The sequence below is a fragment of the Alligator sinensis genome, unplaced genomic scaffold (assembly GCF_000455745.1).
Source record: "Alligator sinensis unplaced genomic scaffold, ASM45574v1 scaffold505_1, whole genome shotgun sequence".
Lineage (NCBI taxonomy): Eukaryota > Metazoa > Chordata > Crocodylia > Alligatoridae > Alligator > Alligator sinensis.
Window position 1 is genome coordinate 1,803,536 of NW_005841940.1, and position 15,241 is coordinate 1,818,776.

At 41.2% G+C, this 15,241-nt stretch overlaps 1 protein-coding gene across 1 annotated transcript in view; it reads left to right on the plus strand.

The window, feature by feature from the left end:
- BCR (BCR, RhoGEF and GTPase activating protein) overlaps positions 1–2,072 on the plus strand; it is a 129,447-nt gene extending 127,375 nt beyond the window's left edge. Inside the window, exons 22-23 of the mRNA XM_006019873.3 lie at positions 902–1,064; positions 1,940–2,072. Of these exons, the coding sequence (XP_006019935.1) occupies positions 902–1,064; positions 1,940–2,029 (253 nt within the window). The 3' untranslated portion in view covers positions 2,030–2,072. The remainder of the gene's footprint in view (positions 1–901; positions 1,065–1,939) is intronic.
- Positions 2,073–15,241: the final 13,169 nt, after the last annotated feature.

The window sequence follows — 15,241 nt, forward strand, 5'->3', positions numbered from 1 at the left end:
CCCCCCCCCCAAAGAAAAAAAAACCAAAAAAAGAAAAAAGGATCTGTGAATATCTTCGTGAAATCACACTTGCTTCTGGGACACAATCACTGGCAAAGGTTTTGGGCATAACTCTTGAAAGCTGAAGACTATGTTCAATGGTTCCCTTCTGAGCCTGGTTTTTAATGGGGTCAGTGCTCTGACATAACCTGCCTGTTGGGACTGCCAGCACCATGTTTTGTGTTCCTTGCAGGGGTGCCCCTTCCTGAGTAAGATTCACTCTCCTGTGATAAATGTCTCCTCTTTGCTTAGGGGCTATCTCTGCCACTCTTGTAGTTTTCAAAGGGTGAATTATATGATGGCTTTTGTGTTACGAAATGTTAGGACATTTCTGTTATGAAAGTGGAGGACAGTGCTTGGAAAATTCAGTGCTCATTAAATAAGCAGGTTTGTGACATTGTATTTTCATTTTAGATTTTAATTAAAAATTTAAAATAATAAAAATAAAAACACTGTTCCGTAGGGAGAAAGGGTGGCCTTAGGAATTAAGACCAGGAGATCTGGATTCAATTCTTAGCTCTGCTACAAACTTCTTTTTTGGCTTTGGGCAAGTCCATTAACTACCAAGTCTCAGTTTCCCATCTGTAATATTAGGATGAAAATCTTCCCCTCCTTCCATCCTTTAGTTTGTTTAGATTTTAAGCTGGCTGGGAAGAGGCCGTCTCCCATTCAGTATCTGTACAATCCAATAGCCCTTACTGTGGTTGGCACCATAAGGCATTACTATTATATAAATAATATTTCCAAACATACATATGTTAGTGAGAACATCCCTGCCTAAACTCTGGGAGGTAAAAATAAAGTTCTTTGAGCTTCCAGTTTTAGAAAAAAATCCTCCTCACTGTTGTTTTTCTTCTCCTAGGGTTGCTGAGAGGGAGAGCATCAACAAGATGTCCCTGCACAATCTGGCAACTGTCTTTGGACCAACGCTGCTGAGACCCTCAGAGAAGGACAGTAAAATTCCTGCTAACCCAACCCAGCCCATAACAATGACTGACAGCTGGTCACTAGAAGTCATGTCCCAGGTAAAACAATAATTAATGTGTTTGTTAGAGGTAGTATCTTACCCTTGGGAATCAGTCTGGCCGCTCTGGCCCTCAGGTTCTGGCACAGTTGTTTTACATAACAGCTTATCTAGAAATGTTTGTGGTCAGGGTGAATGGTTTTTATAAATCTCTGGTAGCTAACAGTGCTAGAGACCTGCCCTGTGGCAATGCCAGAGACTCCTTTTACAAAGCAGTTTTCAGCCAGGTTAGGCTAGACAGTGCCTTAAACCCAGTCTGGCCCAGTATTTGCTGTGACAGTTCAGCTCACATCTGTGCTAACACGGATGTCACTGCAAACATTCTGTGTAGCCCCATTCACTGTGCGTCACAGGTTTGTGGGTACCTAAGCATTATGGTAAATATTGGCAGCTTTTCCACAGTATATCACTGATTTTAAAGCCAAGGGATTTTTTGGCATTTTCTTACAAACGTCCCATTCCTTGTATCTGCGGTAACAGCATCTAGGAAGACTTTCTGCTGGTTCCAGAAGTCTTCAGCATTGAGGCCTGCTCAGAGCCTAATAGGGAATTCCAGCACAGAGGCTACTTTTGTTTTTGAGCCTGATGTCGTCTTTGGCTTAGGTAAGGTGACTTATGAGTCAAAAAGATTTCAGAAAGCAGACTTATCTTGAATTCAGAGGCCTTCACATGCCCTGGTTTAATCTGTGGACTGAACAGAGAACCACTGAACCCTTGAAGATGTTCCAGTATTCAAGGTCCCATTACACACTGTAACAAAAGGATGTATGCAGCTTCTCAGAGGATCAGTTTAAAAATCCTGTCCTCTCCTCTAACAGAAGTTGAGCTAGTTATGAATTAAGTGGTTTTACAGTTTCACTTCCTTTTTCTTTCCAGGTTCAAGTTCTTCTTTACTTCCTGCAGCTGGAAACGATCCCCACCCCAGACAGCAAGAGGCAAAGCATCCTCTTTTCCACAGAGGTATAGAGGTCTGGTTTTAGCAAGGGGACTTGTAGAACTGCTCTCAGTGTGAACCTGCCACTCTGAGAGTGAGAAGACTGGTTCTTCAGACATTCTTGGCCTGCTCCCTTCGCAGGGAAGTGTGGCCTTCAGTGCTTCTGCTGTTTGTCACACAGAGAGACAAGCTGAAGAGAAAGGAGAAACTCCCTCTCGTTTTGATCGGTAAGAACAGGAAAGAATTGGACAGGACATGGGACTGTGCTAAGAGCCTCCACTCGAAGGAGCAATAGACACTTTAATGAAGGCCACCCAGGGCACAGCTGCTGTGCTTGTTGGGAATAGGACAGAAGGTTTTCCTCATTTTTATGGAGTTAATTTATCATAAAGAAGTTTCAAGATTTCTACTGGACCACTTGTCAGGATGCCCTGGGGTAAGGGGGTGTTTAAAGGATTTGTCACAACTGTGTCATTTTATAACTGCTGTTTTAAGCTATTGTTCTGGGTTACAAGGGATTGCGCTGCTCAGCAAGGGGGAGCCACAATTCCCTCCACTCAGAAATTCAGGCCTTGATTTGAACAGGGTTTTTGAACCAATACACCAGAAGTTTGGTGCACAACTGAACCTGTTGTTTTTTGTCTCTCTCCTGCCCACTCCTTCCCTTGTAAAGGTTTGTACAAACTGGAGGGAAGGGGCAGCCCTCTTTTTGCCTCTTTGTTGCACTTGTGACACTGTTTTGGTGTTAAAAGGAGCCAGCCTCAGTTGCAATGATACAATGAGTAGCCCTGCCCATTGACAAATGGCAGGGAGGCCTGGGCTGAGTGCGCCATGAGCCTGTTCTCTGGAACAAGCAAGCGTGCTTGGCTGTGTCAGAAAGGAGCGGCTGGGCTCTCCAGAGGATCAGTAATTTCTTTTGGGCCCTTTTCAAATTGGACAGAAATGAACTGGTGAGGCTGCTGTAACTTCCAGCTCTTCATATGAATGCATGTTAGCACTGGTGCAAAAATAAGCACTAAAAAAACCTACTGAAGTATCTTCAAACATCTGGGGACAAAAAATCAACAGCTGTCTTTCTTGCTGGCTGCGTACTCTAAACTGTTCTTAGAAAAGTTTGTTTTGATACTTGAATTCCATTTTCTTTTGTTCGAGACTTTGTATGTTGCTTTTCCAAGAGTCTTTTTTCTGATTGGCACAAATACTTTGGTGTGTCAGAATGTACTATCACATGGACAATCTCACAGGTAGCATGCATTTTGTATTCTTCAGAAATTCCAACCCTGTTTTAATTAAGAGCTGTGCAGCAATTTCTGTGGAACTACACACAGCAATACAAGAGAAGGGGCCATAATACCCACTCTGCGTCTACTAGTGTAACCAGAATGGCTTACGTGGGTAGAAGTGGGACCAGTATTTGCCTTGGGAATTGTAAGCATAAGTTAATTGCCTGGTATCTAGACCAGAATGAGCTATTCTGGTCATGAAGCAGATGTGCCAAACATCTGAGGGGAGATTCCAGCTGCATAAGGTATTTCCTCCCCCTTTACAACTCACCCCATTATGCAGTGTCATCTTTAGTTGTGACCTTCCATCCCCATTCTGGCTTTGAAAAAAAAAAAGGCAGCTATGACCATCCATCACCATTCTGGCTTTGAAAAAAAAAAAGGCAGCTTGAAGAGAAAAAAATAGAATAAGGGGTGGGAGGGATTGGGAGGGAAGAAGCCAGTTGAAAAAAGAAATGATGCAGTTGAATCATCAGCATCATTTAAGGGATATACTAAAGAGAAAACCAATCCTGTTATGCCAAATTTTCAGAAGGTCTCTCAAACCTCTTTGTTGTGAAAAATGACAGAGGAATCTTCCAAACAAGGGGGGGAAAGCAAAGAAACTAATTGGTAGTCACTCTAATTCTGACTGCTGCATACTATTAGATGTTATTGTACTGTGAAGTTGCAAATTCAAAAGAAGACAAATAGAAATGATTTCAATTTTGTGAGTATATCAACATTTTGCATGCTATTGTAAGGATTCGTATAGGAATTTAATATTGCTTAGCACCCCTCCCTTCTTAGGTCTGGGAGCAAAACCTCTGTGTGTTGTACAACTAGAAAATCCTTCTCTCTGGATTGTATTTCCACTGCATTCTCACTTTAAACCCTCTTTTCTGTTAGAAACCCTAAGGCCAAAAAATGTGCATGGTTCAGAGGTATTTGCACAGAGGAGGGTGGAGCCAAGGAAACTTGAAGACTTAAAATTTGTCCTTTTTAATAGGGGAGGGAGGGGGGGGGAGGGCACTGGGGAAAAATATATAAAAATTGGTCCAATCCTGAAAGCTATCTCAAGGAAAGTGATGCCATCCAATAACACACACTTTGGTTTCGCGCTTTTCTGTGTTTTGTGTTTTAATAGCATATCTGTAATAATCCTTTCACTGTCAGCTGCACACCCACCCATCCCTTCATGGACTTCAGAGTTTGGTATGTTTGAGGCAGCAGCACTGCAAATAACTTTGTTTTGAAACTCCTGCTCCAAGCAGTGGTGTAATAATTTTCTCCTTTTGGTGTTTATAATCTGTGGCTGCAGGTTGCAGTGTTTAAACTGGAAAGCAATACCATAATGACTGTGCCAATTTACTTTTGCCGGACTTTTTTATTTTTATTTATATAGGAAGTGTAATTTTAATATTAAATTTCTGATTTATATTATGTAACCATAAGAAAGTTGCTTTTTGCTTTGGTTACTGTTCCAGGTTGTTGCTTTTAGTCTCTTAGTACAGTACAAGGTGTGATTCTAATGAAACACTATCTAACATGCAGGCATGTGGATCAGAAGAAGTGTCAAGAGTTAATTTAACGTAACCCGTTAATTATTTTTGTTGAGTACAAGTGTATGTTTTCCCCAAAGCTGGTAATTTTGGGCTGGAAAAATAGCACATCCTCTGATATTGGCAGGGTCATTGATTTGTTTGAAATGTGGGAGTGGATTAATTAAACTTTCCTTAGAGATGCAGCTGTAAGTCTTGTGTGGGGACTACATTTCCCGAAATTGAGAACTCACAAAAGGCTATTTCCCTTTGCCCACTGTTTTCTTACATCTCAACACAATAAATGAAAAGGAACTGGTCCTTTGGAGTGTCAGAGAGGCCTGCTTCACAGGAGGAAAACTGGCCTCTCTCATTGTACATTTTAGAAGACACAGCATCAGCAGTGTGAGAGCGAGAACTGGCAAGATTCAACCTTCTCGGATTGATTGTAATGTATGCTGGGAATTGGTACCAACGTATTGAATAAACTCTTCCAAGCCCATAGCTTTCAGCTGCTTAAACCTAAAACATGAGAACATGCATCTGGGATTATTCAGATAATCTCAATATCATCTGTATAACATCATTTAAAAAAGAAAAGGCACCAGAGCCCTTGCCTTTAGAAATAGCTTTAAAAAAAATTATGTGGATGTTTTTCCAATCCGGAGTAAGTCTTGAAACCAGCAAGTAGCAGTAAGTAAAACAAACAAATAAACCCTGAAAAAGAGTGTATAAGGACCAGTGATAACTGCTTAGATCTGTTTTATCTTTGTGTTTTGCGTGTTGTTTTATATTGGGGGGAAAAGGTGTCTTAGTTGAAACCAAACTGAAACACATCCATTTAAATGCTGCTGGTGCATTTTACTCTTGAAAAGAGTAAATGTAAAGAGCTGAGGTAGTTGTTAGGCTAAATCAGGCTGTACTTTATATGCTGCTAATTTTTTATGTATCAGCTAAGGGCAACATAGAGCAATGCATTGATCCCATTCACTGATGCCTAATGCCTGGCTTGACTCTGACCTTCAGTTGCCAAGTGAAGTACAGGGCAATCAATATGTACCATGTGAAATGAAACTGCAAATACTTTTTGTAGGTCACTACGTGATGCAACTGTGGATTGTGTTTGTTGGAGATGCTGTTTGTTCACTTGAATTGTTTTCTAATTGTTTTATGTTTCTTTTATATATTGGTTCCTTTAAACAAATGTACTGTTCTGTAAAGCACATAAAGGGTCTTCAAACTTGCTCATCACCCATTGCGACACTGGAGGGTGTTACGGTATGTGTTCACTTCTCGCACTGTGCCATTCCTCAAAATACATGTGGAGCAGAAAATGAACAGCTTTGGCCTTTCGAGGTGCCTAAAATCTGCATCTTAATAAAGATTAAAAAACCCCTCCTGCTATCCCTCACTGCTCAGTCCTTCCTTTATTTTAGTGCCTACTTGTGCCCAAAAGGAATACCTTTCCCAGTTCTTACTCTGGCAAGTCTTTCATAAGGCATTAACATTTTTTTTTTATTGGAATTTCTGAGGTGGCAACGTTACCAGAAAGCAGAAGAATTCACTCTTGTAGGGACTCATTTCTGTCCCTTGAAGAAATTAAAAAATGAACAGGACAGTTCCTAAGTAGAAACAGTCAAATCATGTGGACAAGTGGATTTAGGGTTTCCATTGTCTCTATAAACTTTGCTGAGCTGCTCTCACTACTCATTTGAAAAATTGCTGATGCGTGTGGAACACATCTCTTAAATCCAGGCTGCTTAGAGAAAGACACTGAGGCTTTGGAGTTAGAGGTGCTACTTCTTCACATGAAACTGGAATGAAAAGCGTGTGTTCAGGTTGATTATATTATTGCTTGTTGTATGGAATGTGGGACCCAGGTTGGCCTTGAAATTAAAGGGCTTTCCCTTAAAGGAGGCACCTAGAGGTGATGAGCTGTGGATTACCAAGCTCTGCAGGGTTTAAAATAACAGTTAGGAATCCTGCAAATCATATGGTCTAGCGTTAAAAGAGGCAAAGCAGCTGCCTCTTGTTCAGTATCATACAAAGAGCCTGTGCCCTCAGATACACCCTGAGCCAAGTGTATTTTCAGTAGTTCACTGAATTTTACTACGGGAAGCGCAGGCATTCAGCGCCTGTCACCTGCTGGGTCTTATGTGTTACAATCCTCCTCTCTTGCTACCAAAACCAGTACAATTCCAATGCTAAGTATTCCATCTTGTCGCTTGTTTTATCCAAAGTGTCTGTCCTCAGTGGGGAGAAAGGTTCTGTAGGTTACACAGTGACTGCAACAAAAAAAAAAGATGCAACAAGCAGATAAAGCACAGGCTGGAAACAGCAAATTGGATTAAATGAGATGCTAAAAGAGCCAACCTCCAGGTCATGAGAATAGTCCTACTGCTGTAACCACTTCCCAACAGTAACTTTGCATGATACTAAAGTGACCTTTATGAAGAAGGGAAGAGAAATGTCCCGATTCTCATTCTCCCTTGGGCATATCTCTGGAAAGTTCACCTTGTTTCTGTGGGCCACCCAAAATGCAGCAATGGAGGTCCTGAGGAATAGCAAACATGGGTGTGACTTGGGATGCCCCTTGTTGCTGATTCTCTGTGAACAAATGGACTGTGCTGAACCCGTAGATCATCATTGCAGAACATACAGGCAGGGGATCTATGCATATACTTTTCTTGCCCTCTACCCTTTGCTTTCCTTCCTCTAAATCTTTCTGCCTTACCATGAGAAATAAGTCCTCTTTGTCAAACACAAATTTGAGCCATATCCTGTCCTGCATTGCAGAAGCTCCTGTAGTGAGTGACCCGCTTACATAGAATAGTTGTCTCCTGATAGGCCTAAAAGATTTTTCAGGCATCTGGTACAGAGTGGACCAAACTGTGCTACAACATCATTATGAAACCTAGTTGAAATTCAATTGGGTTCTGCTTTAAGTTTAGGACAGTGTGTCTGAACATAACTGCCCTTAAGAGGTTGCATTAAGCTATCAGTGGTTCTCCTCCAATGCTTTACTACCATCCTCATGAGTGAGTTTTTACTACTAGCTAACCAAAATTTCCCTTGCTGCACCATGTTCTGTCATCTGCCACCAATGAGAACAGTCTAGCTCCATCCTATTTGGAACCACCTTTCAGGTAGTTGAAGGCTGCTATTAAATTCCCTTTCAGTCTTCTCCTCTTCAGATTAAATAAACCCAGTTCCCTCAGCCTCTCGTCATAAATCCTGTGCCCCAGGCCTCTAAGGATTTTTGTTGCCCTCTGCTGGACTCTCCAATTTGTCCACATCCTTTCTGTAGTGGGGAGCCCAGATGTGGCCTCACCAGGCTAAATAGAGGGGAATAATCACTCTCCTCAATCTGCTGGCAGTGTGCTCCCAGTATGCTGTTAGCCTTCTTCGGAACAAGAGCAGAGGCTCATATTCATTTTATTGTCTGCTGTAGTCCCCAGGTCCTTTTCTGCAGAGCTGTTGCTCAGCCAGTCAGTCGCAGCCTGTCGGTGCATGGGATTGCTCTGTCCTAAGTGCAGGACTTTGCACTTCTCCTTTTTAAACTTCATGGCTGTATCCACACGAGCATGAACGTTTCTTTCCCTGGGGGCAAGAAGCACACCTTGTGCCTCTCCTACTTGGTGCATGGCATAGGCATTCCCTGGGGACCTCTGGAGCACAGCAGATTACCCCCGGTGGGTAGGGGAAGCTGGGGCCAGCAACTGTGCTGGCCCAAGCAGCCTTACCTGGGGTCCAGGTGGCTGGGGGAGTTGCAGCCGCAGTGCTCCTGCCATTCAGACCCTGGGCAGCAGCCAGAGTGTGTTTCCGGCTGGCCAGGCTCTGGTTTTGGGTGACGCATGCTGCCCCCATGTGCATGACCCTGCTTCCTCCTGTGCCCCGCCCCGTGAAGGTTTTTTTGGACCCCGGGATTTCCTGGGGTCCCCCCCCATGCTACTACTTTGCAGCACAGAGAACACCTGAAAGTGCAGTGTGGCACCGCAGATGGGTCTGTGGCACCACATAACTCACAGCTGTGCTCGTCTAGATGTGACCCATGAGATTTCTTTTAGTCCAATCCTCCAATTTATCTAAGTCTCTCTGAATCCTAGTCCTATCCTCCAGTATATCTACTTTTCCCCCCAGTTGGGTATCATCTGCAAGCTTGCTGAGGGTGCATTCCATCCCATCTTCCAGGTTGTTGATGAAGACATTGAATAAAACCAGCCCCAGGACTGACCTCTGGGAAACTCCACTTGATACTGGCTGCCATCTAAGCATCAAGCCTTTCATTAGTACCCTTTGAGCCCGATGATCCAGCCCATTTTCTAAAATCCACCTTATAGTCCATTCATCCAACCCATATTTCCTTAGCTTGCTTGCGAGAATGTTGTGGGAGACCATATCAAAAGCTTCGCTGAAGTTGAACTATATCATGTCCGCTGCTCTCCCTGCATCAACAGAGCCAGTCTGGTCACAGAAGGCAATCATTTTGGTTAGGTATGGCTAGCTACTTGCCAGTTGCTAGGACAGCTATTGCAGTTTGTCAGCACAGAGGGGCCAGAACATTTCTTCAGTCACCTGTGTCCAAGCTGCTGCCAGATAAATTGTCTTCACAGCTCAGCCTTAGAAAGCAATTGTGCCCCAGACCCCAGTCGTTTCTCTGTATTGACATATGGAGGGAGTTGGCTGTGCCCAAATGGTGACAGCTCCCCGCAACACTTAACCAAGATTCTGTGTAAGATGTTCACTGAGTCTGGGGATCCTGCAGGGGCCTCTATGCAGATGGCTCTGAGCACCTCCTGATTTCCCCAGATGTGTATGAATCCCAAAGGAGAGACAGAGTTTGGACTCCTTAGCAAATCCAACTTTTTCTCTTCCCCCACTAGAAGAAGGACCATGCACCAGTCTTTGCAAAGAGAACCCTTTGGACCTACAGTAGCCCTGTTAGGTCTGGACATAATCCACATCAGCTGGAGGAGACTTTAACCATATTTGAAAACTGTTTCAAATAGTCATGGGTCATCATGTAGAAAGAGCCACAGGAGACAAGCATTTCTTCACAGCAGTACTTCCTAACCTAGCTCCTCCCTGGCCCTTGGCTGAGTTACAGCCTGAGAGTGGGCTCATTCTGGGCTTCTTCGTAACTTTTAAACACTTGTGAATATTATACAATAACTGCACTTGCTTGGAGCATTGGATCATGTTCTTACTACACAAGAACAGATTTTGTCAGTGCTGCGTATCCAAGCCTAGATATTAGGGTGGAAAGTGCAAGAAGAGGACACTGAATTGTAGTGTTGGATAACAGATGGTGTTGGAAGGAAACTGTGAATTTAAAAAAGACAATGGGAGTGGGACACTGTGAACTGTGTGTTCTTTCTGTGTTTAGCGAAGAAATAAAAATAAAAACAAACTAAGCCTTCTCTTGCCTTTGTTAACTTGTGTTGTTTTGTTCTTACCTCTACTGTTTGCAAGTGTTTATAATCCATGCAGGGTTCAGAGGAAAGGAAGATGGTAAAACTATTTATTTAACTATAAATACAATTTAAATTATATGATTAGTGCTGAAGTATCAGGTGTAGAAGAAAAAAAAACCCTTGTTGATTGTCAGTGGATAATTTTGGGTTTCACCACAGAGTTGCTACTGTTATCACTGTTTTAACATGACCCTGCGTCAGGTTAGGGAGGCTGCCTGGACATTCTGTACTGCTGTTAGTGCTTCAGTTTTCCATAGGGCTCTATTTTCAAGGAACAAAAAATAGATGGGCTAATCCTAGAAAGTGCTGCAATGTAAGAGGGCTCCACCTTTCTCAGAATTAGGCCCAAAGAAAACAGCAGAGAAAAACTCTACAAATGACAAACTGTCAGTCTGGATTTTTTAATTTTCTGAAGATAAATGGTATAAAAATGGGATCCAGAACCTGTATTTGGACAAAAAAATCTAAGGCATTTGTAGCCTTTGTTTGTACACAATGTTAAATAAAAATCTCCTGTATCTATGTGTGCCTGTTTTGTTGGTTTTATTTAAGTCATTGGTAGATTTGTGCGGGGCTGAATGTGTGAATGGTAGTTGATATAGTGAATAGTGTACAATTTAAAGTTCGTATTTAATTTTTAATCTCAGTTTTGTTAATTTTTCATTTTATTCATTTTATAACTGCTGACTTTGAAAGTATACCTGTTTACAAAACAGTAATTGAATGGTGGGTTAAATAAACTCCATGAACCAAGACATGGCTGTCACTGAGTTAACTCAAAGTAATTGGAAGATATATTGATAGGCAGTTTACAAGACAGGCACTGCTATGGAAGGTACAGAATTGTCTGTGTTTAGGACTGGGCTCATGATAGGATTCGTACCTCAAAATGAAACAAGATATAAACATGGTCTTCCATTTCTACGCTGAGCAATCCCGGTGTACTTGGCACTTTGCCGAGAGGATGAAGTGGTAGGCTTTGTCCTTAGGCTCTTGGAACCGGAATGCAAAGATGTTCTGAGGCAGGGGTGGGCAAAATGCAGCCTGCCAGGCCATTCTACGGCCCCGCGGGGGCCCTAAAAATTTTAGAAAATTGATATTAATTTGTCCCTAGCTGCCTATCATGCGGCCTTTGATGGCTTGCCAAAACTCAGTGAGCGGTCCTCCACCCAAAATAATTGCCCACCCTTGTATCTGAGGGCACCTCAGGGTGAAGATTGATTTAAAATCAAGATGCTTTCAAGGCCCTGTTTTAATTTTGAGTTACATCAGCAAGCAAAGAAATCTTGTGTCAAAGCACTAATTTTAATCTTGCTTTGTTTTTGCTTCTTTTTAGATATGCATCCACCTTAAAAATGATAGTGTCTCACTGGGTAGCAACTTTTAAAACATGTTGACTTCCAACAGGAGAACTTCTATGCTAAATTTGGTACTTCTCTTTGCTAGTCTGTGGTTTCACTATGTGCACATTTAAGCAGTAATATAATTTAACAAGCATTTATTGAGAATCTTAATGTGCACGCTTTATTATGTCAGAAATGGTGAGTGGTAGTATTGGGGTGATGTAGCTATGATGGCCCAGGAAAAATGTGAGAAGCAAGGATTTTGGTGGGTGATATCTTTTATTGGGCCAATTGTATCGGTGGGATATAGACAACATTTCCTGTTCTCTCCGCTCTGAACAAGTGAATTAGTTATTGGACTGAATTAATGAGCAGGAGAAGCTGTCACAAGCTAGTTTATTGTTGCTGCAAACATGTACTGCTTGAATATATTTTTACTTAATTAAAAGTGATTACTAGATTCTAGTAAGTTGAGGCCTTAATAGAAGTGGTTATAATTTCAGAAGTGGTTAAATCTCTTTAAAATTCAAATTTAAATGTAAATCCTTTAAAAATATTTAAATAATATTTTTAAGTTCAATTTAATCTACACAGAGGATGTGGGGGTAGTGAGTTTGAGGCTGTTGCTCAGTTGAAATGGATGGTTGCATTCTTGGTTGAGAATACATTGAAACCAGAAGGGGATGCTAGCCAAGAAGAGCCTATATACTAACTCCTGAGCAAGAAAGAGGATATGAAACTCCCTTCCTTCAATACAGGAAAGGGAGGTATATTCCCCTCTTCAGGATCTTCTTTGCACAGGCAGTTTGGTCTGGAAGTCTTGCGCACTTAGTTCTCACTCAATTAAAACCTGTACCTTTGCTGTTCAGTCACCCTAGAACAGTTCTCAACCAGGGTGCCATGAGATCCTTTTAAGGATGATGCACAATATTAATGGAGTTAGGTGTGCAAACACCTATGAATGATTCACAAGAGAAATCCAGAGATTTAAAATAGGAATCCATAGTCCCAAAATCATTCTGATTTACCGTAGTTTTTTGAGTTATTTGCAACAGAAGAATTGCTCCTATTTATTTATTTTTGTAGCCAAGAAATGAGTGAAAGCTTAGGAGGGTTCTTTGAATCTTGAACAATTTGAAACCTCTGTCCTAGAACATCTCTGTGCTACATGTAGAAGATGCAACACAGTATCCTTGAACTGGTAAATTTGCTTGCATTCTTAAATTATTTACAGTCTGTTATGAGTTTCTTGGCACAGTGGTGGAGAGATTTATCTCTTGTAATTGTCTCCAAATCCACCTATGAAGTGCCCTTTTGAAAGCAAGGAGCTGTTGACTTTTCCCATCAAATGCTGGTTTCTCACAGATCTCTTAATTGCCCTGGATATGTTTGTCTGCAAAGGCCCACAGGGTTCTTAAGGTCAAATCCTTTTCCAGTTGAAGTGAATAATTAAATCGCCATGGATTTCCATGGAAGCAACATTACATTGGACTCTTAATCAATACAATAAGTATTTTCTTATTCTTTCTGTAGCTATAAATACAGATGACTTCTGCTGTTGTCTGCTTGCACCTTTCCCAGGCTTCCTCTTTCATGGTAGAGTGCCTTTCTCTAGGTATGTCTCATCAGTATTCTGTAAATTGTAATTATAGGGCATGATTCTCTACAGTCTTGCAACAGGTGTAGTAACTTATTCCTCTGCAAAGTTGGGGTAAAATACTTCCTCTCTGAGCTGGGCAGCACAGTGTATTTCTACACAAAGGGCAAAGGCAGAGCTGCCCGTTGAATAGGATAAAAAAAAAATCCACCTGGTGTTTATAAGGGTAAACTTTATAAGAATTTATTCAGGGACTGTTTTTATAAATACCAGTCCAGTAAAATTCAACATGACCCACAATATTTTCTCACAGTTAAGAAACTCTGGTTGAATATCTGAATCAGAAGAAATAAGATTCAAGTGTAATCATTCACTGTTACAAATTAATCAACACTTGCAATCATGCCATGTCTAGAGGGTCCCTACTAAACAGTTTAATCAGGTGAACTGTATCTAATTGTTCAGATATGCTGCTCTGAGCTGAGTGTTTATCAAATTCTAGCAGCAGTCACTGTGCATTTAAGGAAGGTAAGTGTTAAAACATTCTCCCTGTGGCAGTGATCAAGCTCACCATGAAAGCAACAGACTCCCATGACTTTGGAATTAAGTTTTGTATCATGCCATGTAAGAAGTATTTGCTTTTATCTTTATAGTCTACTCTTGAATGTGAGCTTTCTACGTGCAAGGCTTGAAGACTTACTTGTATTCCCCTGTGGCAGGGAGTTGGAATCCAATGAGTATCTAACCTGTTTGTCTTAGCTTTAGATGAACTTCTCTAAAACTCTAGGTCTTCTGAATTATGTCTGATCTTTCATAATCCATCACCATGACTTGATTCTATCCGTCAGAATCAGATTGTCAGAGCAACCTGCCCCCATCGTACAGGGCCTTGTAACATAAACCTTGCCCATCCTGGAAAATTCTAACTCCTGCAGAAAAGTGGAGCATAGCAGCTGTCTTTTCTGTTTGGGGCATCCCAGATGTCCTCATGGTACTCAAGTCTAAGTCTTTTTATGTGCCGCCATCCCTATCATTCCTCAGGGACCCTTCATAGGTGCCTATTATGGAAAGAAATGGTCTTTTGGTGTCAGATTCTGTGTGTACACTAGGGGGCTCTGCTACAACAGCCATGCTGGCAATAGACTAATGATGAATAGAGATCCTGGTTTTCGCTGATTTAAAAAAAAAAATTGCAAATTCTCTGAATAATAATAATAATAATTAAAAAAAGAAGCAAATTCTCTGATTAAAATCCGAAAATCTGTTATTAAAATAACAGGCCACTATCTATATATCTATATCTATATATCTATATACAAGTTCTATAATGAAGATAATTTATTTGGATGTCATTTGAAATGTGGCTCCACATTAAAGATCAAATGTTAAATATGTTGTATCATGTTCTTTAAAAATAAACAATAGTTTTTATGTAAATATGTTATACTAGGTTATTTGAAAATAAACAAACACCGCACCTACAGAAATAACGACCTGGGCAAAGAACAGGTCCTTCCGCTAGTATATCAATAAAACAATGTGTTCAACTGATATATTATCAGTTATATATATCAACTGTATATGGATATGTGTATATATCTATGTGTGTATATATATACATTAACATATATAATATAGAACATGTCAAAAATATTGTTTATTTTAAAGAACATGATACAACATATTTGACATTTGATATTTAACGTGGAGCCACATTTCAAATGACATACAAATGAATGCGGGATGCGGATAACCTGGAGAGGGTCCAGAGAAGGGCCACTCGTATGGTTAAGGGCCTACAGACCAAGCCCTACGAGGAGAGACTAGAGAACCTGGACCTCTTCAGCCTCCGCAAGAGAAGGATGAGAGGCGACCTTGTGGCTGCCTATAAGTTCATCACGGGGGCACAGAAGGGAATTGGTGAGAATTTATTCACCAAGGCGCCCCCGGGGGTTACAAGAAATAATGGCCACAAGCTAGCAGAGAGCAGATTTAGACTAGACATTAGGAAGAACTTCTTCACAGTT